Source organism: Ursus americanus, chromosome 15 (genome assembly GCF_024610735.1).
Source record: "Ursus americanus isolate L20-20 chromosome 15, mUrsAme1.1.p, whole genome shotgun sequence".
NCBI lineage: Eukaryota > Metazoa > Chordata > Mammalia > Carnivora > Ursidae > Ursus > Ursus americanus.
The window spans coordinates 26,193,972-26,218,604 of NC_142141.1; the positions used below are offsets into that span (position 1 = coordinate 26,193,972).

The 24,633-nt window shown below is 46.2% G+C and overlaps 1 protein-coding gene across 3 annotated transcripts in view; it reads left to right on the forward strand.

The window, feature by feature from the left end:
- The first annotated feature begins 42 nt into the window (after nt 1-42).
- The window catches only part of LOC123803704 (chondroitin sulfate proteoglycan 4-like), a 63,687-nt gene continuing 39,096 nt past the window's right edge, over nt 43-24,633 (forward strand). For 2 of the 3 annotated variants that reach the window (XR_006782949.2, XM_045815360.2), the window contains exons 1-5: nt 43-176; nt 10,934-11,097; nt 11,435-14,998; nt 16,404-16,871; nt 21,818-21,994. Coding sequence is in view for 2 of the 3 variants with exons in the window: in XM_045815360.2 (XP_045671316.2) it covers nt 98-176; nt 10,934-11,097; nt 11,435-14,998; nt 16,404-16,871; nt 21,818-21,994 (4,452 nt within the window). In the remaining variant the exon portion in view is untranslated. The remainder of the gene's footprint in view (nt 177-10,933; nt 11,098-11,434; nt 14,999-16,403; nt 16,872-21,817; nt 21,995-24,633) is intronic. The other variant, XM_045815362.2, reaches the window with a different exon arrangement.

Sequence of the window (24,633 nt, forward strand, 5' to 3'; positions counted from 1 at the left end):
CGGGCTGCGAGCCCCGGCCGCGGGGCGGAGAGGGGCCGGCGCAGGTAGCTGGGGCGCCGCCCGGGAGTGAGCGCGACCGCGGGGCCGCCGCGGCGGGATGGGGCGGCTTGGGGCCCGCCGCCTCGTCCTGTTCGCCGCCTGCCTGGGGCTCTGCGGGGCGCGCAGGGCGCTCGGAGGTACGCGCCTAACTTCCCCTCCCGGTCCCGTCCCCTGGCCGCGCCGCGCCCGCTAGCAGAGGGTGGGCGCGCAGGGACGGGGGCGCCGGCGGGGGCCCTCCCCGGACTCCGGGGGCCCCGGGAAACCGCGCGGCGACCCTGACTCGAGCTCTCGGGCTGGGTGTCCTGGGCTGGGCGGCGGGGAGGAGACTGCTCGGCCCTGCGCGGGGGCGTGGGCGCCGCCGCGGAAAACTTCCAACTCCCGCCTCCCCCCCGCCCGCGGCCCCCGCCTCGCGCGGCCCTGCCCGGCCAGTTCGGGGGAGCCCCAGGGTGGGGGTCCTTCCTGAGCTTCGCGGGGCCCTCGCCGCCGATCGGGGGTTTCAGAGTTGGACTCTCGGTTGCACTCGGAGGAGCAGAACGAACGAATCCTGCCGCCCTCCCTTCCGAGCCGTTGCAGCCCCGGTGAGAGGTACCAGACCCTCTGGCGCTTGGGGCCTTAAACTTTTCCCGAAATTCTGTGGTCGCTGGCCTGGCCTTTTGTTCTATAAGTACCTCCACAAGCCCACTTACATTTTCTGGACCTAATTCACTGGAAAAGCTTTGCACTCCCATGGCGCGTTCCAGAAGTCAAGGATTACTAATAAAAGCATAATTATTGGGACTTTTTACACAATGAGCCCCGCACTTGGGCCTTCTCGCCCTCCATGGCTTCTTGAAATTTAATTTAGTTCAATGAAAGGCTTCCTTTGAGACTTTTTAAGATAAAGCATTCTGAATCAACGGCCTTGTATCTCTTTGTAGGATTCGAATTAAATTCTGAACGCTTATTTACTTCATTTTGGGCATAGAATAGACAAATAGTGCCATTGGGCCTACACCGCCTGATGATTTCACGAGGAGCTTCGGAGTCAGGTTCCAGCCACGATGGCATCCGTAGTATGGACACTTCACTCTCACTCCGGTTGCTCAGGGTCTGACCGCACCCCCCCCCCCCCAGCTCTGCTCCCACCCTACTGTATGTGGGCCCTTCCAAGCTCCTTCTCCCATCTTCTTCCCTCCTTCCTGATTCCTGCCTGGCCCGGGAGTGGATTGGGTCAAGAACTGGAGGTCTGGGGCTGTGGTCTGAAGCTTTGATGTGGCTTTGAGAGGGAAGGTTCCAGTTCCAGAACAGGGAGATCTGGGAGCGCAGTGAATGGTTCTGACTGGGTGGTGAGTCAGTGAGCCAGTGGTCAGTGTAGGGTGTTGGCAAGTCCATAACTTTGGAGTCAGATGGACTAGGGCTTCAACCTGAGTGCCATCCTATGTTCTCAGAGTGGCTTTGGGAAAGTGACTTTGCTTCTCTAGGTCTTAATTTTGCATCTGTAAATTTGAAATAATGACTTCTTCAGAGAGGCTTGATTAAATACTGTGTTAAGATTTCCTTACCACCAGACAACTGCTCAGTAATGCTCATTTCCCTCCTTTTCTACTCATTACCCTCTTTCCTCCTCATCTGTGCAATTACCTTGGGTATAAGGCTGAGAGCCAATGGATTAGATAGCCATCAAGGGTTACAGAACATGGATAGGGAAGTTTTCTTGAATTCCATAGGATATACAGTAGTTCCCCCTTATCCAGAGGAGATACATTCCAAGACCCCCAGTTGATGCCTGAAATCATGGATAGTACTGAATCCTATATGTACTATGTTTTTTCCTATAATACATACCTATGATAAAGTCTAATTTGTAAATTAGGCATAGTCCATGATCAACAACAACTCACAATAAAATAGAACAATTGTAAAAAATATACTATATGAAAAGTTACATGAATGTGGTCTCACTCTCTCGAGATATCTTATTATACTGCATTCACCCTTCTTGGGATGCTGTGAGATGTCTGTGTGATGAGGTGAGCCAGGTGGATGATGTAGGCGTTGTGACATAGCTTTAGGCTGCTGCTATTGAACTTCTGAAGATAGGTCAGAGGGAGGATCATCTGCTTCTGGACCGTGACTGACCACGGGTAACTGAAATCGTAGATAAGGGAGGACTCCTGTACTTTTAACATATATACTGTTTCTCATCCGTGGTTCTAATGGCCACACACATATTGGATACTGCAGTCTTACCAAAGCTACTTTGGGGCACTTTGAAGAATATCTTCTTGAGTAGCTAGAAATCTGATTTAGGTTTCTTTCTGACTTCCTTGCATGATTCAGGCTGTGCTTTGAAGAAATTTAATTGTCAAATATAGGTGAACTCTGCTGTCAGTGCTTGAGGGCCTGATGTGTCCTCAGCCTGGAGAGTCTCGCCACAGCAGGGAGCCACTTTGTCTGGGAAGCGGATACTGTCTCAGTAAGAATATCCCTCCGCTTACCTCTCTTTGCAAATCAAATATCAATCCTACTATCACTAACTACTTTCTCACGGTATGACATGTACTTAGCGCTAGACTCATGTTGTCAATAGTTCAATAATTTTTGACTACCTTCTTATCGGATCTCATTAGAATATTAACGCTTTGACCTTGTACCAGCGATGATCAAGAGCTCCAACAGGAAGAGGAGAAATGCCAGCCCTTCCAATTCCTTGTGCATTTACTGGTCCTCGCATTGTTTCTCTATATTTTTAATCTATGGCTTATTTGCAGGAATTTTAAAAAACCACTGATCCTGTTAGTGAGGATTTGTTTAGTTACAGTGAGATAACACGGTTGTAAGGCCGGTTGTCCAGGCAGACTGCATGTGGTGTGTCCCTGACCGGGAGAGAGAGTGAGGGCATCAGCGTCCATCTTTCTGTCTTGCACAGTTCCCGCTGCTCCCTCAGGGAGACTTGCGTACCCAGCCGGTGAGACACATGGCTGGTCTCACCTGGGCAACAGAGGCAGGACACCCATCAATCTGTAAATTAGAGATGAATAAAGAATCCTGATTTTTTTAGATTAAGGCAGCCTGTGAATTCATAATATTTTCTTCTGGCTCCACGGTGAATATCTGGGCACCCCACTTTGCCGATTCTTTCTTTCTTTCTTTTTTTTCACCTTGCCGTTTCTACCCGAGGCTGTGGTGTCTGAACCCAGATACTCACTGTGGCCAGCGTGTTATGGTCAGCCAGACACCAGCTTGTGCGGCAGGAGGTGACCCAGTTTGGTGGCCCCTGGAGCTGGCTCATCCAGCCCCACTCATGGGTGCTGTGCTGCAGGAGTGGGTAGGTCCCGGGGTGGCCTCATCAGCCGATGAGTTCAGGTGTTTGATGCAAATCTCTTTTATTTAAAATATCTTAATATTTTAAAAAATAGAGCTGCACAGGCCATACAAAGCACAAACAAAACTCATAACCTCTGCTTCTGGGCCTTTCCCAACGCTCCTGCTTTATTTCCCTCTGTATTTCCTGCACTTAGTCCGGTACCTACAAATGACAGGTGCTCAACAAATCCGAACACCTGAATGACAGAATGCACCTGGGGACTGTGGAAGGCAGAGCGACAGCTCCCCAGGGAAGTTTGCATCTTAATGCCCAGAACAGAGAATATGTTGCTTTACAAGGCAAAAGGGGCTTCATAGCTGTGATCCAATTACGGATTTTGCAATGAGGAATTACCTCGGATTGTCTGTGTGGGCCCTAAGCAAACGCAGTGTTATAAGAAGGAGAAGGTGATATGTTGGAAGCAGAGGTGGGAGTGATGTGACTGCTGGCTGGGGCCACCAGCAAGAAATGGGGCAGTTTTCTAGAAGCTGCAAAAGGCCAGGAGACTGATTCTCCCCTCCAGCTGCCAGAAAAAATGCAGGCCTGCAGACACCTTGATTTTAGCTCAGTGAGACCTATGTTTGGACTGCTAGTCTCCAGAACTGTAAGCAATAGATGGGTGTCATATTACGCCATTACGTTTGTGGTAATTTGTTGCGGCAGCAATAGGAAGTGGGGGCGGGGGAACCAACATAGCCCTGCACGAGGGCCACGTGCGGAACATGCAAGCTAGGACCCGGGCTCTATGTCAGTAAAGAGGGAGCTGTCCGCTCAGCCAGCACCCAGCTAGGGGCCAGGACTGCCTCACCGCCTCATTGCTGCGGGGCTACGGGAAGCTATGGAGTCTACAGGAATAGCCACCCCCACCCCTGGAGTGGTGCGGGGCCCTGTCTGTGTGACCCTATGCAGCAGGTATAAGGTGGAGACTAACCCCTGGGAGGAGCTCAGGGCAGGGCAAGGGCTAGTTTTCTTTTTGCAACCTGAGCGGTTGGCATGGAGACTCATGTTTGGGGAAGGAATGAAAAGTGAGAATGTGGTGGGTCCTGTTCTGCAAGAAGAATTCCAGGGCCCCAGATTGCTCTGGCCTCACCTGCAAACCCAAGATCTGCATCTTCACGGTGGCCCCGGGCCTGCTACCCACTCCTTCCCTGCCCTCCTACAGGGCCGGCAACACGGTTGGCCGAGAGATGTGGGGCCAGAGGTCCCTGTCACCGCCCCCCTACCCCCCCGGCCAACTAAGCACCTGCCCGTCCATACCTCTTCTCTCGCTGACTCTCTTTCCCAAGCTCTATGTTAGTGGACCTGAGTTTTGTGGGAGAGACTCTTAGAGCTTCGCTTGTTGGGGTTTGCTTTTAGTGAACCAAGGAGGTTGGGCCTCTCAGGCATGTTAGATGCTTGTACTAAGTTATTTCATACTTAGAAGTTTTCCTTTTCGCAGAGTGTTCTGGATGGTTAGTTATCTCTTGAATAAATATTCAGCTTCGGTTTGAGAAAGCGTGCAACATCAGTGCCACAGTAAAACCCTACAGACATTCCTCAGAGCAGATTTGTGAGGCAAAAATGTGGTTTTTCTTTCCAAGCGCAGTGACTCCCCTCACAGGGTCAATGTGAGGAAGAGCTGCTTCATAATGTTGGCCCTCGTCGGAGCACCTCGTCTTAGGACTTTGTATAATGCAAATGCTTTAGCAGAGAAGTTTGTTTTTGTGGTATTGTATTTTATTTTTTAAATAAGCTTCTACGCTTATGCTATATCATCTATAGAATATATTTGGAAGAATGGCAATACATAAAAAGGTACAGTATAAAATTGTCGACAGTGTGATATTATGAAAAGGCAGCTCTTGTTTTCAGGGAAAGCAGACAGTTCTGAAATCTCTTTTTTGGGAATACTTTCCTAATTAGTTTCTATCTCACTCTGGCTTTGCCCTCATACCATCTCCAGGCCGATGTTTTTAAAATCCAGAACTGATGTGTCTCCTTCCAGCTAAAAACCATATCTTCCCCATTGTGTGCAGAATAAGGTGCACCCTTCTTCAGATGGTTTGTAAGGCCCCTCCCCAACCCTGTCAGTGGGTCCCTGCCCATGGGACCCAGTTGGTCAGTCAGCCATTTGCTCCCCAAATGTTCATTGAGAATTTCTTGTCATATATGTGCCAACAAAACAAAGCAGAACAACACCGAAGCTTCCCTCCCAGGGTCCCCCTCTCAGGAAGTGGATACCCAGCCAGAAATCTGGAAATTCATCTAGATTGCCCCCCGTCCTCTCTCTTTCCCTTCTGGACAGTCCAGCTTTTAAAATATCTCTTGAACTTAGCCCCTTGTCCTCCTGCCTGCTTCCCTACTCCCTACCATCCCTTGGAGCCCATTTTCTGCCCTTCCGCCAGAGTCATCTGAATTGCAGTCTGGGCACAGCATCGTCCTGTTTGATCCCTTTATGGCTGTCTTCGAATAGAGTCTGAACTCTTACCTCGGCTTCCAAAGTTGTCATTTACTGAGGGCCTCCTATGTGCCGGGCACTGTTGTAGGCACTGAGGACGGAGCAGTGACCAAGACTAGCCAAGCCTCCTGCCCTCAAGTCCTCACATTCTGTTTGGGGTGGTGTGGGACTGCAGCTGGGTAATAACCCAGGAAATAAATAAAGAAGGTAACTAGCGCTTACGATAAGAGCCTTGAGAGGAGTCGCTACTTTAAACTGACGGTTCAGGGAAGGCCTTTCAGCCCTCTGACCCTGTGCCCCCTGACCCCTCATAGCCCTGGAGCGTCACCCCAGTTGCTCCCCCCTCACACCGTGCTCGGCCAGACTGGACCTTTGGCCCCTTACAGACACTGGCCTCTTTCTCTCTTATCTCTCCCTTCGTTTCTCTCCTCTTGCTCTCACCCGTCCCTCACTAGGTCTTCCTGGAAGCCATTGTCTTGCCTGCCGGAAACACCCTCAGTCCATCCCCTTGACCACGCCGAGTGCTTCCGTTGTGGTCTCCGTTTCCCAGGTGCTGAGCCGCTCTAACTGTTTGATTGGCAGTCTGTGTCATTCACCTTTGAATCCCCATGTTTGTGGTTTATTTGGTATATTTGTGGGCAGCATAAGTACAGGGAGGATGGGCCACTTCAATCTGTTATGGGCACAGTGCTCCTTCCTTCATACCCCAGCGGGGCCTTGAACACGTGGCTGTTGTACCAACTGTGTGCTATCGCCTGGATGGGATATACTCTTCTTTTTGAGCAGCTTTCTCTTCTGACAGATGCAAGCCTCCTTAGTCTCAGCAACTTCCTGCTTCCAACTCCTGATACCTGGCACGTAGTAGGGGCTCAATAAATAGTAAACCAAAATACCCCCAAACAAGCAAAACCAAAATCAGACAAAAACCAAAAAACCCAGGAAGATGTAGTTTGGAAAAAGAAATGGGAACCATTTCTAAGGTAGATAAAATGAATCGAATAATCACACACACACCCACACACCCCCCGGGGAGAAATTATAGACAAATAGAAATGTTTACTTTCCCTGAAAAGTCTTTTACCCACCTTATTACCAAACTTTGGCTTCCATTCAACCATTTCACCTTTTACAAAAGCACATAAAACCAGGAAGTTGCTCTGATGTTTGTTCACCTTGACTTGCCCTACCCACAGAACACTGAAATCACACTGTTTCCTTCGCTGCAGGTGAAGATCACCTTTCTTTTTCTAGGACCCAGTTTTTGATTGGCTCGTTGCTGTTATTTTGAGGCACTCATCAGGAGCCACAAAAGTTGATTGAGGTCACTTCGGAGATCAGTGAGGACACGACTGGCTTCAGGCTGTCAAACCAGAGGTTTTAAACCTGCTTCCTTGTTTTTCCCCTGAGGCAATGGAAATTTCTAGCCATCAGCTGATCCTGGAATGGATTTAGTGCCAGGGAGGTGAACTGTGGGAAAATATAATATGACTTAGTCATTCTCAGCGGTAGGTTTTATGATTTAGAAAACATTTCCTGGTTTTGAGAGCTTAACAATACAGCCTCTACGTCTGTCAAAAATCAGAGTGAGGGGGATTTGGTAACCGGAAGGCCAGCACCATACACTCGGTAGGATAGCTAGTGGGTTTGTAAACGCTTGTTTCGTCTTTCTGACCTTATTGTTACATTCTTGTTTTCCTGAATTTAATTATTACTGGAGAAGAATGCTTATAGCTACCTGAGAAAGTTTGTAGACATCATATTCGTCTCTATATCCGCTTTGTATCTTGGTGAAAACACTGGATCAGAGGTGGGGAGTACTGGGTTTTTGTCTTAGCTCTGTTTTGACCCTACATAAATCCCTAACCTTCTCTGGGCCTGAGTTTACTCAACTATAGAATGAGGGTCTCCTAGGTTAGTGTAGTTTGGCTCAATAAATGCTTGCTTGCTACTTATCTGACCTTGGGTTCCCTAAAGACCGCAGCATAGGCAGGGATTCTTGTGCAAGTAAAATGCTGAGTGAGGGGACCAGGAGAGAGCTGTAAGGAAGGAGGGAAGTAGGATAGGGCAAGAGAAGAAAGCAAGCAAAGATCTGGGTGTAGCTGACCTAATCTCTGCCTGATCCCAGAGAGAGTTCTAGGATATGAATGGCAACACAGAGCTCTACATATTTTATACGTCTGTTTCAATCAGTCATTGTCTATAGGTCCCCCTTTGGTCAGGGGGACTGAAATTTCCAGATAACACAGTGAAACACTAGAAGGTGGGTATAGCAGCTTGTTAAAAGGGATCTCAGGGGGCTGCCAACAGAACCTAGCATGCCACCTGTGGCCAGGCGCTATGCTAGGTATTGGAGAGGGAAAGATAAACAAAGAGATGGTTCCTGATCATAGGAAACTCATGGACTATTCCAGGAGATAGATGAATAAGCAGGGGATTTCAGTACAACATGGTGAATGGTGGAATGCTGGAAGGAATATGCGGAGTGTTGTAGGAACAGAGGAGGCGACATTGCAGATCGGGTCCCGCAGGAAGCAGAATCCAAGATGGAGATAATCATGCAGGAGCCTTACCGAGGCCTGTTCTTAGGGGTCAACATTTGTTCTCAGACCCATATATGGTACCTCCTGGAGACACAGCAGGAGGTGTTTAAAGATCTTTCATTAAAGTCTGGGACCCGCACTCCGATAGAGTGTTGCTTCTGAGCCGGCGATTCAGCTGTACCTTCGTTAGATGGTTCCAACACTCTGTCAGGTCCTCAGCTTCCGTGGGTGACATACGGCAGGACCAGTGATCCTATGGCCTTAGGCCCATTACCACACCTTCCTCGGAGTAAAGGGTGTATCTTTGACTGCTGTGATGCTATTTGGCCTCCGCTGAGTGGAATAAACACTCCATGAGCCCTTCATATAGTGGTGCAGTCGGAGGCAAGAAAGGCAAATATACGCCCAGAATATGTGTCTATTTTATTTTTGGAAACAAATCACTGGCCACTCTAAAGAGAAAGGGTTTCATTGAGATCAGCTCAAAACCACGTAGACAGTTGATCTCTCTTCAAGGGATCGTAACATACTGGGGATTGGTGTTGGACCCCGTCGGAGGCATGTTGGGCATTCCAGTAGCAGTAGCTAGGGAAGCCTTGGTAAGAAGGAGCCCAGACTCCTGGGTGCTTGTGTAGACTCCACCCCTGCCACCGTGGCTCCCTGTTGTGCCAACATGGGGGGGGGGGCAGATGCCAGAGGCTGGCTGAGGTCAATTGACCAAGTCACTCTGTCTGCCTGGTTGTCGAATGCACATTCTGTGTGGCTGTTTTCTGGTGGGCATTAACATGCAGTATACAGGTTTTCCCACTTCAAGCGTCAACCCCAGACCTCCTTGTTCCTACTCTTTCAGTCTTTTGCATCCTAGGTTCTTGATCATCTGGCCAGGCCAGTTGCCACTCTCTATCAGCCTTTATTTATTTGAATCTCAGTCCACGTTTCTCTGTGTGTAGGGTGGATGATTGAGTGTTCTACCAAAGTTCTATCCACTGGGAGGATTTTTTCTTACTAGTGTTTTTCATGGCTACCGCTAGGAGGCGCTATGGTGCAGTTGGAGTCTGTTTTCATCACGCAGCCACACGATGAAGCTGACTCATCTGTGCACCACGCCCAGGTGTTCTGTTTCTCCATCAGCTGGTACCACGGGATTCGCCTGTGCAGACGTCTGTGTGACCTGAGGAAAGGTGCCGGCGCAAGAATGGCGATGATGGAGCACTGGGCTACCATCCTGTGCACTCGCTTGTGCCTTCTGGTCTATTTATTCTCAATCTTGGACCAACCGTTTTCATCCCTTTCATCCATCTGTCATGGTAATTCTGTCCTGTCTCACAGCGGGTTGTTGCATTTTCTGTGCATCTAGGAGTCACTGTAGCAGTGAGTTCACACCATTTCTGGTAGTCTTTGCCAGGGTGTTATATCCTGTATCCTTGGAGAGTCCTCCCAAATCTATAAATTCTTCCTTCCCCAACTTGACGCTTTGCCCCCTTGATCAGGCACCCTCAGCGGTTTGTGTGTTCTGGCAGCTGCAGGTGGTAGAAGACCCCTGGAGAGGTCCTACAGCTACATCAGGGTCTAGTTCTCTTCCACCCGTGTCAAGCGCAGCATGCCCCCACACACGTTATGTTGTGACTTAACCTTTGTTTTGTTTTTGGTCTAGTGGCCAGGAGGGGAGATGGGAGTTTATCTTCAGAGGTCAAATGCTGCTTGTGGGGAGAAGCCTCTGCATCCTCTTTCAGCAAGGGGCATGCCAGCCTTAAAGGAGGAATAGGCCACTTCTGCAGGCTAAGACGGTTCAGAGACAATTAGGGACCCAAGGTATTTGAATGCATCCACCCAGATGTCTCCAGTTCCTTATGTCAAGGTTCTATTCTTTCCCAACCAGGATCTTAGCTTTGTCGGACCGAGCCTGTCATAGATGGGACTTTAACTCTATTTTCAGCTGGTTAGTCTGACGATTATTTCCTGGGTGGGTATCTTACCTTCCACTGGTCTCCTGCTGTAGGAAAGGAGGACTCTATATGCTACCACGGAACCCCTCTTGCTTTCACACTTAGCTTGTAATTTTCAACTGATCTCTCCTAGCGTTTCCTTATCTTTTTCCAAAGCTTTATTCAAATTAGCAATAGACACCCAATTCCATAGTCCTCATGGCTACTATTTGCCCTGTATCTTTCATGGCTTGAACTTTCATAGCTGGCTAATATGTTCCCTTCTGCTCTTACACCAGTTCACCACCAGTGGCTTGGGATTATCCCTGTGACAGGGAAGGAAGCAGGTTTGGGTACATGGAGAAATAGATTTGCAATTCAGTTTCAACAGAAGCCTTGACCACCCTTCTCGAGAGTTCTGAAGAGAGACTGACCCATCAGAGATGTTTGAGTTGGGGCAAGAGAACACTGAGCCTTTGTACCCCCACATCTGATCTGTGGGCTACCCCAGGAACCAGCTGTGGCCTTGGGCAAGGCAGCTTTCTTCAGCAGGGTCAGTGCCTGAAGGGAGATGGCACTCTAAAATGGAACTGTCATTGTGTAATAAATTTACTCATTTATACTCCTTTTAAAAATCTTTCCCTAGCATCTTTTTATGGTGAAAGCTATGTGGAGCTCAACATCATAGAAGCTTCATCTGAGTTATCTCTTCAACTAAGATTTCAAACCAGCAAACCACAGGGATTACTTTTTCTTGCAGCTGGGAAAAATGACTACTGTATAATAGAACTTCTATCAGGAAACATACGGGTAAGATTTTCTTAAATCTTTAAAAACGTGTAACTTTTCAATGACTGGAGGAAAAACTGTGGGAGAGAAAGAGAACAAAATAGCTATCCATTTGATTACTGTTATTTTACTAGAATAAAATCATGTGCCATTTGAAAAGTTAGGATGTCCTCTGATTTTACCAGCATGCCTGAAATATTCTGACTCTGAAATTTTTAAACCTCATTGTGTAGTCCGTACATGTGAAAAGTGGTTTCAGGTCCAAGTTTCTCTCTCTCTCTCTCTCCTTGGATGGCCCTGTGTTCTCCATAAAACACTATGAGATGAGACAGATTAATTATGGTTCTTTCTCTTTCAGGTGAGGCTGAATTTGGGTGCAGGTGAACAAGTCCTCCTTTCTGAGCAAAGACTTCGTCTGGATGACCTGCTTTGGCATTCAGTGGAACTGTACTATGTTAAAAACAGTATCTCTCTGGTTATCGATGAACATTATGAGACAACTGGCCAAATCACTGGTGGGATGCACAATTTGCACTTTCAACATGGAATCTACATAGCAGGCCATGGCGGACTTACCGTCCCTTACCTAGAGGGAGAGCTCCCCAGTTTCCGTGGATGTATGGAGGATGTGGTATTTAATCAGAGGGAGATCCTCGCATCCCTTAGGTCTTACCCTGGTTTTAAGAAGGTTTATGAGGTGTCACTAGGATGCAATGATGAATTTTTTGCAGGGGAGGGTGAAGCTATCAATTTCTTCAGCTCCAGATCCTATGTCACTTTCCCAGAATGGAGGGTGCGAAGGGAAGGGTTGTTGGAATTTGCTTTGCAGACTGGAACTCAACAAGCTTTGCTTTTATTTCAGTCAGGTAGAGAAGGAAATTTTGTTGCTTTGGAAATAGTTAATGGTCTGTTGAAGGCTCATGTAGGAAGGAGCAAAAGTAACACCCAGCTCTCTTCTTTTAGCTTAGTTAATGACAATAAGTGGCACATTATTCAACTCAAATTCACTGGAAGGTATCTGGACCTGATGGTGGATGAGCAAGGGGAAAGGACGTTGCTGCCTTTGCAAAGCAAACCATTTGTATCAGAAGGTCCCCTCTTCGTGGGAGGTCTTGATAACCGCAAGGGAGAAGAAGTTAAGAAGTTAGAACTTGCCTCTGTGCCCAGGAAATCTGCTCGAGGAATCTCTTTCAAAGGGTGCTTAAGAGGCTTGGAAGCCAACTCAGAAAAGAGAGCATTAAAGAACGCCCTTGTGTCCAAAGACGTAGCTGCCGGGTGTAAATTGCAGAGTAGTGATGATGAGAACCCTTTCATAGCGACAACAGAAAGCCTGCTTCGGTCAGAAGGTCCCCTTTCCACTAGCGGCCCTGAGGCGGGCAAGCCTTTTCCTCACCATGCGAGTAGCTATTTCCTGAATCTGAATAACTTGGTGGTCCAGGAAGGTGGGCGGGCCGTACTGGAACAAAGGCATATGAACATGGCTGTGGCATCTGAAGATCTGGGTATCCATCCTTCTCAAATATTATTTAACATAGAGGAAATGCCCCTTCATGGGTTCCTTCGAATCGATGTCACCCCTGCACAGGAAAGGGGGGAGGCTTTCACTATGTTAGATTTGGGGCAAGGGAAAGTTTGGTATGTCCACGATGGTTCAGAAGAACCTAGGGATTTTTTCACATTTTCAGTCTCATCCAAGAGCAAGAAGGAAATGCCATTATATCTGCAAGGACATGTTCCATATGTGTTTAACATTACTGTCCTTCTGGTAAATGATCCCCCAGTCCTTAAGCTCCCCGAAGGAAACTTGCTTCTCCTGTTTGAGAATTCTAAGAAACGACTGACTCCGAATATAATACACGTGTCAGACCCTGACACAGATTCCTTGAGTCTTAGTTTCTCAGTACTTGGCAACTTCAATTCAGATGCTGGGTTTTTAGAAAACACCAATGGTCCTGGGAAAGCCATTACTGGTTTTACACATGGGGATTTAAGAGATGGCAACATTTTCTATGTGCACAGAGGTCATCGGAACTCCCGGATCCTTCTGAGAGCAAGCGATGGAGAGCTGGTTAGCAATACGGTAGTGTTACGGGTCATGGCTGTTCCTTGGGACTTTGAAGTGGCTGTTAGAACCGGGGTAGTCGTCCAGCAGGGTGGCACGGTTCTGATTACACAGAGCAACTTGTCAGTGGAGGTTAACGGTGAACCCCATGAGATGGAGACCCGCTATGCTATCACTCATCCACCCCAGTTTGGCCAGATTCAACGGCAGGGGTCAAGGGGCGAATGGAAACAAGTTAGTTCCTTTTCTCAGCGTTCCATTGATCGGGGTCGGGTCCGGTACCATAGTACATTTCAAGAATTACAGCTAGAAAATGTTACAGATCACTTTAAATTTAAAGTTAACGTAGAAGGAAAAATCAGTGAAGAGCTGATGTTTCCTATTACTGTACGCTGGCTAAAGTTTATACTTCTGAAAAATGTGCCTCTCGAGGTCAGTGAAATAAGCAGACAAGTATTAAACTCTGAACATTTGCAGGCTCTGACAGAGGGTGTGGACGTAACTCAGAGAGAACTGCATTTTAAGTTACTGACCCCACCTAAGAAAGGAAAATTGCTAGTTGGCAATAAAGTTCTAAAAACAAATTCCGTCTTCAGCCAACAAAACGTTGCAGACTCTAAGCTAAGTTATGAGCCACAGGAGAGGCCCAGGGAAGATACACATGATACCTTTAGGTTCCTGATTGCCGCAAAGCACATAGAATCAAAAGATTATACTTTCAGAATAAACTTTGAAGGAGATAAGACACGCATTATTGTAACTAACAGAGGATTACTTGTAAAAGAAGGAGAAGGGAAATTAATTACGAAATCGGAATTATTTGCTCAAACGCTGGACAATCAGACCTTCCAATATAAAATCACCAAGAGTCCTCAGCATGGGAAACTGAAGCTGGTTGACTTTGCAGATCCTCTGGGAAGTCGTGACAATATCACCACGTTCACTGATCAAGACATACTGGGTGAGCGGCTGATGTATGTCCACGATGACTCGGAGACCCAGCAGGATAAATTCCTCCTTGTGGCCTCCGCCACAGGACCAGGCCCAGTGGTCAGGCATCTCGACATGGAACATTTATCCACAGAAATTCAAGTTGCCGTTTCTGTAGAGTTAAAGAATGATGAGAAACCAGTGCGTGTGGTAGATAAGGCCTTTCATGTTGTGAGGAATGGCCAGCGCCTACTGACCCTGGCAGATCTCTGTTACCATGACCCCGACTCAGATTTTGATGATGGGCAGTTGCTCTACACCCGGCGGGGCATCCCAAATGGGGACTTGGTGAGAGCCAGTGATCTCACTCAGAAACTCTACCAGTTCAGGCAGGATGACCTGCGGGAGGGGCGAGTGCTCTTCCGGCATCGGGGTGTGGACTCCGCCCGCTTTGTGCTGTTTGTGACAGATGGTGTCCATTACACATCATCCCTTCTTGAGGTCAGTGTGTCAGACCCTTACGTCCAGATAGCCAACAACACGGGGCTGGTTGTACAAAGAGGAGAGGACAGCAGCCTCACAGCCTCTAACCTCAGTGTCACCACAAACCAAGATGTCAGAACAGACCACGAGATCGAATTCCACATGCTGCAGCCCCCAAAGCATGGCAGAGTGCTGGTCAACCATTCAGTGTCCCACTCATTTTCCCAGCATGACTTGAAACAAGGACGTGTGATTTATAGGCATGATGGCAGTGGCAACTCTGATGTGTTCAACCTGACAGTGAAAGTTAAAGAGATACATGTAGACGTGAGCATCTATGTACGAGTGTACTCAGAAGACCACCAACATCACACCCAAATTCTGCTCATCAAGACCCTTGTAGTTGAAGAAGGAAAACCAGTAAAACTGAGTAGAGGAAGACCCCAGGTAGGTAGTTGTCCTACCACCAAGCATTCTCTCTCTCCCAGAGTAATCTATTTCTAAGGCTATTTTTGTGTTGATTTCTCCGTGGTATTCAGAATGACTTTTTTTCTAAATGTAAATGCCATTGAAAAGCAAAGCTGGAAAGTCTCATGATTTGACACTACTGATTTTCCTATGGTTGGAAATGGAATATAAGTGATAATAAGCCTTATGGTAAAGCCAAGTGCACACCAGCACACAAGTATGTGTGTTTGTTTACTGTACAATGAACAGGTAATGAGGAGATGATGTATGTATTATAGTAAATTAAGAGATCTTTACTTTTTAAATTTTTTATAGAATCACTGCCAATATTTCATTTGATCTGCGTTATATTTGTGATGTAATGAAGCAGGGCATAAAAATTTAGAGCAACTTAAACATGAAAAGGATTCCTAAAACAGCAGAGGATGCTGTCTTATGCAGTTAGTTTCCTTAGCTCCGAAGGTGGCCTCATTTCGTTTCCTGAAATTGATGGATAAAATTGGCACAGGCTAGTGGAATGCCAGGGGTGAGACCTTATACCAGAAGCTACCAGGTTTCCTGGGTCTCCTACTTAGAAATTCCCAGCAGGCAAAGCTCTGTTGATCAGAGTTAGGAGAGAGTGTTCGTTATAGGGTAATCCTGCACGGGGTTTGTGAACTGTGACTTAATGACAGCTGACCATAAATACAGGCTATTCTGAATCTACCCTCAGGACTGCAAAGGAGTTTCCTTGTTTGCTAAATGCAGCCAATAACATCAAGGAGAAATGAACTCAAATCAGAAGCAGTTTACTAAATGTGTTTGCTTAGGGAAATATGGGGCTCACCAGCATTTCTCGATTCTTTTTTAGGGTCTTGGCGAGTTTATGTTTTACCACCAGGGGGCATGTGTAGTTCAGTGACTATAACTCAGTTACAATGAGTTTTGAGGTGGATTTTGCTGAATCAATAAATTAAATCTATATTGAAAACGCTGAGCTAGTTAAAATGGAAGAGAAAACTTTCCTTTACAGTCTTGCAATTTAAGTGATTCAACTTCTGCTTCTTCAACCATCTTTTATTTCTTCTCCTTATACCATCTTATTTCTTTCACCTCAACTTGCTGAGTCCTGGGTGTCTTGCTGCTGTGAATGATGCCTTGTTAATGCATTAGTAGCTAGTCAGATGTTGTCGACAATTATTTTTCTTTGCAACCACGGCTAAATGCAAATATTGACGTGGTCACCAGAACAGACCCAGGCTTAAACTCTGTATCAACCCCGATAGTAACTTAAGCCATTTGTAGACGTTAATAGAGAACAATTGGGTTCATCAAGGGTCTTGACTCTGATGAGTATTGACGTGTTTTTCTTTTTGTGTCTGTGTGCTGTATATACGGACTCAAGGCTGTCCGTGAAGATAGTATTCCTTCAGAGGCAACGTTCACCGTCAGAATTCCGCCAATGCACGGACACCTCTGGAAATCTTTCCCAGAAGGCAGCTTGGGTGCAGATGCCAAGTCCCCTCTGATTTTCACACAACAGGATATTGATGACGGGGCTATTCTTTATGTGCAGACAGCTCCTGACCAACAACAGGACCGTTTTTTACTGGATGTGGTGACTGGTTTCCAAGCTGTGAATGGAATTGAAATCTTAGTGGATATCGTCCCTAAGCGGATTCCTCTGGAGGTACAAAATTTCACAGTCCGAGAAGGTGGTTCCAAAGTACTTCTCGAAGACTATCTCAAAATTCCCAACAAATATTTTGAGGGAGTTGACTGTGAATTTGTTCTACTCAGACCACCGAAACATGGTTATGTTGGAAATTCTCATTTTCCAAGAGTAAAGCTAATGAAGTTTACCAGGAAACAGGTAATCATTCTCAGTTAATACATTTGGGTATGTGGGATAAGAGAAAAATACTCCTATTTATTATTTAGATGAATGGATTCTCAGGGGTGATGAGACTTGAAAGGGTATCTAGTTTAACCTCCTAAGAGATGCTAGAAGCCCCTTTCATGGTAACCCCATAAAGAGGTCATCTAGCCATTGCTTAAATATATTCAGTGATGGAGAACTCACTAGTTCATGCAATGGGCACTTCCAGTTTAAAAATACTTCAGAATTGTTAGAAAGCTCTTTCCAGGGGGGTGCCTGGGTGGCACAGCGGTTAAGCGTCTGCCTTCAGCTCAGGGCATGATCCTGGCGTTATGCGATCGAGCCCCACATCAGGCTCTTCCGCTATGAGCCTGCTTCTTCCTCTCCCACTCCCCCTGCTTGTGTTCCCTTTCTCGCTGGCTGTCTCTATCTCTGTCAAATAAATAAATAAAATCTTTAAAAAAAAAAAAAAAGAAAGCTCTTTCCACTGACCTGAAGTCTGCCACTTAGACACTTCTTCAAAGTCCTGGTTCTGATAGCTCATAGCACAAGTCATACCTCCTTTCCTGAAAGCTCTTTAAATATTTGAACGAAAAAGTTATCGAGTTCCCTTGGATTTTATCTTCTTTAAGTTAAACATCTCTAGGTTCTCCCACTTTGGCTCATAAGTCATGTGTTCTAGCCCCTGTGCCATCCTGGCTGCCCATTTCTAGAGGAGCTCCACACTGTCGCTGTCCCACTCAAAGTGTTACATCTAGATAGCTAACACAGACATGCTTTAGTCATTAGTGGGTTTACTCATTTATTCATTCCATTGTTCAGTCAACAGATGCTGACAGAGTGCGTACTGTGCCATGTCCTGTGTAAGCACAGTGATATCAATGGCTAAATGGCCCAGTCAATGGCCCACAATCAAGCAGCTGGACACAACTTCTCATCTAGTGTTCAGCATGAAATAATCACTCAACTCAGAGCTGCTATCATGTTTCTTTGCTTTGGGCTAGGTTGGTATTCCTGTGAGACTTGGCTTTCTTATCAAGAATAAAAGAATGATTTCCATTATTTTCTAAGTATTGAAAGGAGCTTGCCACCATCTTCTTCATTAGCTCCTAGGAATACATACTCTTCAAGTTGGAAGCTATTAGCAACCACCTGGCATGTCTGGGTATCTTTGTCCAGTTAGCTGCAAAGCCATGTGGGCTGCTTTATTTTGCTTCTAAGGATTTCATCTTATCAACGGACTTGAATTGATTTGCTAACCCCTTCCTCTTCAAGTTACTGGGCAAGGTTGCCATGATAAGGAGCCATATTCCTTGCCCTCAGGAGATGCTGGGGGTGGGGGGAAATAGGCACAAAAGCCTTCATGTAAGTACACCCTTCCGATGCTTCTCAGAGCATTCTCACAGTGGTGCTAAGGAAGGGCAGAGTCGGCACATCTGACTCTGATTGAAGAGAATAGGGAAGACTTCACAGAGGGAGTAGCGTTTAAGCAAGACTTGAGGAAAGGAAGAAAGAGCAGGCAGGTAACAGGAGAAACAGAAAAAAAAAAAAAAAAGCAACTGAGCAAAGGGAACAGTGTGGCCAAGGATATGGAGGCATTGAAGTGAATGTGTTCTGGGGCCTGGGACATAGCCCACAAGACTTGCAGGTGGGCTCAGGAGGAGCAGAGAGAACTGAGGCCAGACTGGGGAGAGTCTTGAATTATATGTCAAGAGGGTCAGACTGAACCAGGAGGCATCAGGGAGCCATGTGAAGAAGCAGAGAATCCTGAGGGCTGGAAACGACCTTGGAAATCAGTGCTTCTCTGCTGGGGACCCTGGGAAGGTGATCCTTTAGTGACTTCCTATAGACATCTCTTCATCATGGCTTCCTTCTCAAAGGCTGGACAAACCATCCAAGACAACCAGTTGCTCTGGTGCAAGTTGAATTTAGTACTGTTTACCTCAGGGACGCTAGGGGAGAGACTGAGCACTAAATTTTAGTCCTGTCTTGGTCAATTCATTATTGATGGTGCTTTGTAAGAAGTGTGCTTTTAGAATGGTTGGTTGACATCTGAAAGTCAAGTATGTGTGTCCCTTCTAGGGTCTATGTTATCGTGTAGCCTTGTTCACAGTCAGGGTCATGTGTCCCTGCTCTTCCAGATGACCCCTTGGTACTTTCTCTTCCTGTATGACTCCAAGGTCTCCAGGTTTTGAGACATTGTTGTTTTCATATAAAGTGGCACTAACTCCTAACAACAGGTGGCTACCGTGTTTAGTGGCTTGGAGGAGCCCATGGCCATGTTTGCCCTTCATTCATTCAGCAGATCGTTTTTGAGTATCTTTCATGTGTCAGGCATGCCAGTTTTAGGTAGTGGGGATACAGCAGTGAACAAAGCCAGCAACAAGCTGTGCCCTGATGCCCTGGTAGGGGAAAGAAGCGGCAGAGAGAGACTGCAGATAAAATAAATGAAATAAATGGCATGTTGAGTGAAAATTAGTGTTGTGGAGAAAAACCAAGCAGGAAAGGGAGCTGGAAAGTGCTGGAGCCATCTGTGGTGTGTATGTGCGTGTTCAGTTTCAAATCAAGTGCTCAGGGGAGGTCCCATTGAGGAAGTGGCATCTGAGCAAACACCTGGAGGGGGCGATGGATGGGTGAACCAGGGGGACATGGAGGGAGAACATTCAGGCAGAGGGAAGAGCAAGTGAACAAATGTGTGGAGAGCGGCAAGGGGTTTGGTGGGACTGGGACGCGTGCCGTGGGAGGAGAGCTGTGAATGAGGTTAGGGCGGTCCAGCGTGGGAGGGCCTTCTACCCCCTTCAGCCCTGAGGGAGATGGACGGCAAGGGGGAAGGGAGGCGAGCAGAGGCATGACACAGTATGTCCTGAACATGATTGGTGACAGGGGACTGAATACTTCTCAAACTTTTAAGATTTTCTACAAGTGTGTTCTGCCTTTTCATTTCAGGTCAACAGACATTTTTCTAGTGTTAGAAGTCGAGGAATAGGCAAACCCCCACCAAATCTTCTCTTTGCTTTTACATTAGTACATATTAAATGGCATGTAATTTGGGGGAGTGCCACTCCTTTGAAGAAATGCTATATTTCTCCAGGAAAGATACCGAGGAGGCAACTTGTGTTAACTACGATGTTCCTGAAGCATTTTAGGTACAAATTTTCTCACATTCGGATCAATGCCATCTTCTGTGTTTATTTTCAAGTAGCTTAAAACAGCATGTTTCAGAACTTGGGGTCAGGCCTATGGTCTGGGACTTCTCTGCCCACAGAACTCCAAAGAAATTCTCATAGCACCTGTGTACAAACGGCCACAACTTTCCCTTGAGACGCTTCCTGAACTTTTCAACTCTTGTCAGAAACACCTCTGAGAGATCAAAAGTATTTGCTCAAGGGAAGTGCACTATAGGAACAGGCAAAGTTGAACTGCTAAAATTTTTGGCAGTATTTTATCAAAACAAACACAACCCCAGAGACTTTTCTAGAAGTTCAGCTACTCCTGTTGGGCTTCAGAAGTTGTCTGCCATTTTATATTTGGGTCACAGGCTCACTGAAGCCAAGTTTCCTTCTAATTTTAAAATTCTCTTCATCTCTAATTATGATCCTGTGCTCTTCAGCATTTTCCATCAGAGCCTTAAAGACATGAAAGGCATTCTGATCAAATGTGTGGTATTACAAATCCAACAGGAATAATTAATTCATTTGATGGCCGTTTCAGAATAAAACTTAGAAAATGAAATCTAACAGGGATAAAAGTGAGTGTTTGCATTTGTGGTGTTACAGTAAGGGAAATCTGCCTTGATAGAAATTTTTCGATATATTTCATTATGTTCTGTCCCCAGGAGATGTTGGGCAGCTAGTTATGGGTAGCATCTGCTGAGAGAGGCACCAGAAAATGATTGTGTTCTGAGGGAGGACCAGGATGAGGAGGTAGCATGTATAGTCTCTCATACAAAGAATAGTTAAAGGAAGAATGCATGCTTAGTTCGGAAAAGAGAAGTCTGGGGAAACTTAATAGTTGCCCTGGTCCAGATGTCTCCAAACAACAGAAATCCAGCAAGTGGATAGACGGTGGAAGCTTCAGGGCTTACACCTAACATTCTGAATTGTCTAACGAAGTAATCCACAACTTCAAAAATTAGTCACTGGAAGGAAATGAGTAGCGTCTGAATTTTACTGCATATTGCTCCTTTGAAAGAACAGTGGAATTGTGTCGCTTACCTATAGCAGTGTTAGAAATGGCCTGTAGGGGCTCCTGGGTGGCTCAGTCGTTAAGCGTCTGCTTTCGGCTCAGGGCATGATCCCAGTGTTCTGGGATCGAGCCCTACATCAGGCTCCTCCGCTGGAAGCCTGCTTCTTCCTCTCCCATTCCCCCTGCTTGTGTTCCCTTTCTAGCTGGCTGTCTCTATCTCTGTCAAATGAATAAATAAAATCTTAAAAAAAAAAAAAAAAAGAAAAGAAATGGCCTGTAGGGGCTCCTGGGTGGCTCAGTTGGTTAAGCATCTGCCTTGGCTCAAGTCATGATCCCCGGGTCCCGGGATGGAGCCCCATGTCAGGCTCTCTGCTCAGCAGGGAGCCTGCTTCTCACTCCCTGCTCATGATCTCTCTTGCTATCTCTCTCAAATAAATAAATACAAATCTTAAAAAAAAAAAGGAAGAAATAGCCTTTGACTCAGGTCTCCTGATGACCAGTCCAGCGTTCTCTTTCCTACCCTATGTGCTACATCGCTCCATTCCTCCTTAAACGTATTCCTAAGATGTGGCGTCACTTCATAAAAACTATCCCATCCATCATAATTTCCACTCTGAGCGCCAGAATCAGACCTCATAGGATGAACACATGCTTCTGTGTTTTAGAGAGACATAAAAATTAGGATTATAGAAACGTATTCATGTTTTTAAATCATGTTTCAGTCAGTTGGTGATTTTCGTTGGTGGTGGTTACAGGTGGAAAATGAATTGATTTACTACGTGCATGATGATAGCGAGGAGCTCCTTGACAATTTCACCATCTTTGCAAATAGCTCAGAGCTTGGAAAACAGAGTTTGCCCCGAACTCTTTTTGTAACTGTGGAATCCATAAATGATGAGGGTCCAGTAATAACGGCCAACAAAATCCTGCAGGTAAGTGCTCCGTGCTTTTTCATTTATCATAATAACTTTACGGCTACCAATCTGATTTTTTGTATTATTTCTAATGTTAAATAGTAAGACATATGACGATGTATGTACGGTTAACATATTCCTACTGGTTTTAAATAAATGTTAGCTGTTACCAGGACATTCTGCTGGGTAACTGTTGGGAGTTGATGAATCCCAATGAGTAACTGTCTTGTTGTATTTCTTGAGTGGGTGTCATTCACACTGTATTCCCGGAGGCATCGCCTTTTCCAGTTAGGGTGGGAAGGTGAGAATCAGCTCCCCGGTATTGAATGTGTGACCTTGGGCAAGTTATTTAGTCCTTCAGTGTGCTCTCATCCAGGGGGTAGGAAATGGAGAGTTGTGAGGAGCAAGAGATAAAATGATGTAAAACTCTCTCACAATTCCTGACATGTTGTTGGGACTCAATAAATGGTAGCATTATTACTGAAAACCTCCAAGGCTATACCAGTATTAGAATAAAAAAGCCAATGTACTGTCATGTGATGGTATTTTGCTGTTTCTGGAAACTTCCGTCACCCTTCACTTTTTCTGAGAATCCCCTGGGGGTGCTTCTTAGGCACTCACAGATAAACATGTTTTGGCTATCACATGGTGTCCACTATTTGGCTCCTGTCCTGATTTGGGGCCCTGAAGCAATGTCATGGCTTCTACTGGCCACACAAAGGGCTTGACGCTCAGGAGTCCCTCTGGCTCTGAGGGCGCCATTTCCTCCCACACCAGCACTACCCATGTCAATGCTGATGAACCCATTTGTGCCAGTTTACACTCAAGGATCCCAAAGCTTTCACTCAGTAGATTTTCTTGGTCTTAAATCACTCCTTCTTACTGTCCCTTCTTCTAAGGAATTGGGCATGAATTTGCTATTCTGGCTTGGAGAAGAGTTATAGCTATTATAATAGTAAATGTTCAAAAAAAAATTGTTAGCTATTATTACGTACCAGGTATCCCTCTAAAGGCTTATAGCTCACTGAGAGATGTGCTGTCATTTCCCTCATCGGACAGATGAGGAAATTGCATGACAGCTGAATGACAGGCTGAGGACAGAGTGACAGAACAGGGGCCTGATGACTTGTTCATGCCTCTTTTCAGGCTCTCTGGCAATGACTGACACATAGTAAAGAAGAAATATTTGTTGAAGGGATGAGTAAATGAGAATATAAACTGTCCATTTCTGCCCCACATTGGCTCATGTTTCAGAGAGTGGGCTTTTGCCTTGGCTCTTTCTTCTTTTAGTCCAGCTGCATTTCTGGAAGAACCCTTGGCCCCTCGCACATTTCCGCCTCTAGGGGGCACATTCATCAGGTATGCGCAGGCGTGGGAATCTGAAGGCGTTTACTTTGAAATTTGACAGAGACACATCTTCCACATAAGTTTTTGACAACTTCAGCCTCGTTTATACCACTCATAAGACTAAATAGTTAATAATGGAGTCTTTAGAAGTCCAGGGAGGTTGGGTAGTCAGAAGAGATGCAGAAGAGATGGACGCGAATAGAGCTCCCTGGGGGCTGATCTAACTAGAAAATTTTATGTTGTTAAACATGCCTACAGGCTGGGGTTTTTAAAATCTGTTTTTATTTGCTCAAAACAATTGGATTTAGGAATAGGCTCTTTAGTGCTTTTAGTTATTTTAAGGCTTGGTTCATTATTCAGCCTCTATATTTTAAGTGAAAAGCTAAAGGTGTTTATACCTTCGGAATGTGTCGCTTTATCTTTAGTTTACTCCACACAGTCGTTGTCCAGACCGCCTGGGAATGGGACGTTCCAGCTGGTCACATCAGTAGGCCTACCTCTGTTTTCACAGGGTCTTGCGGTGTTACTATCTACTGAACGCCTTCTCAGCAAAGCGCTCTAAGAGTTGCGTTGTTGGCTCGAGGGAGGGATCGTAGGTGTCAATGATTACGAAGCACAGTTATAAAAGTTGACATTTATTATGTGCTTACGGAGTACAGTACTGAACAGCTTCCAGAAGTGGTGTCATTTTCACAACCCTACAGAGCGACTGCTGTTACTGATGTCCTCATGGTAAGGCCCAGAGCGGCACCAAGGGAAGGTGTGGAAAGTCTGACTGGGTCACCACCATGCTGTGCCGCTTTGCCCACTACCCGTGACTGCCTTCAAGCTCTCTCAGTGCAGCCACGTGATCGAGGGCTGTCTTCATTAGGAAGAAAAAAGCCCCAAAGCCGTGATGCGTCTTGCTCCTGCTCACGTGGACTTCCTGGAATAGGTTCACTGCAGTTGTATTGACACACGTGTTCACCCAGGAAACCTCAGCAGGATATTTGGGCATTTTGCTGTGTGGTGCGAAAGACCCAGGGGAGGGCCCTAAAATCTGGACACATAGGGGAGAAGAGCTGGAGCTGGCTGAGCAAGAGGAAGACCAAGGAATAAAGTCGTGAACTCTTGGGCTTCCTTCTGAAAAGGAACTGAAGCCCTATTGTGGGTTTGGCTTTCAGTCCTGAGGTGCCGTTAGTTATAAGATGCACCATCAACTCAATAATAGCTTTATTATATTGAAATAGTCCTGTCAATGTAAGATCTTCAGAACATTAAATTGTGAGAGGAAAAAGTGCATGTGCTAGCCTTTGTCTCTGTTTTCCCTT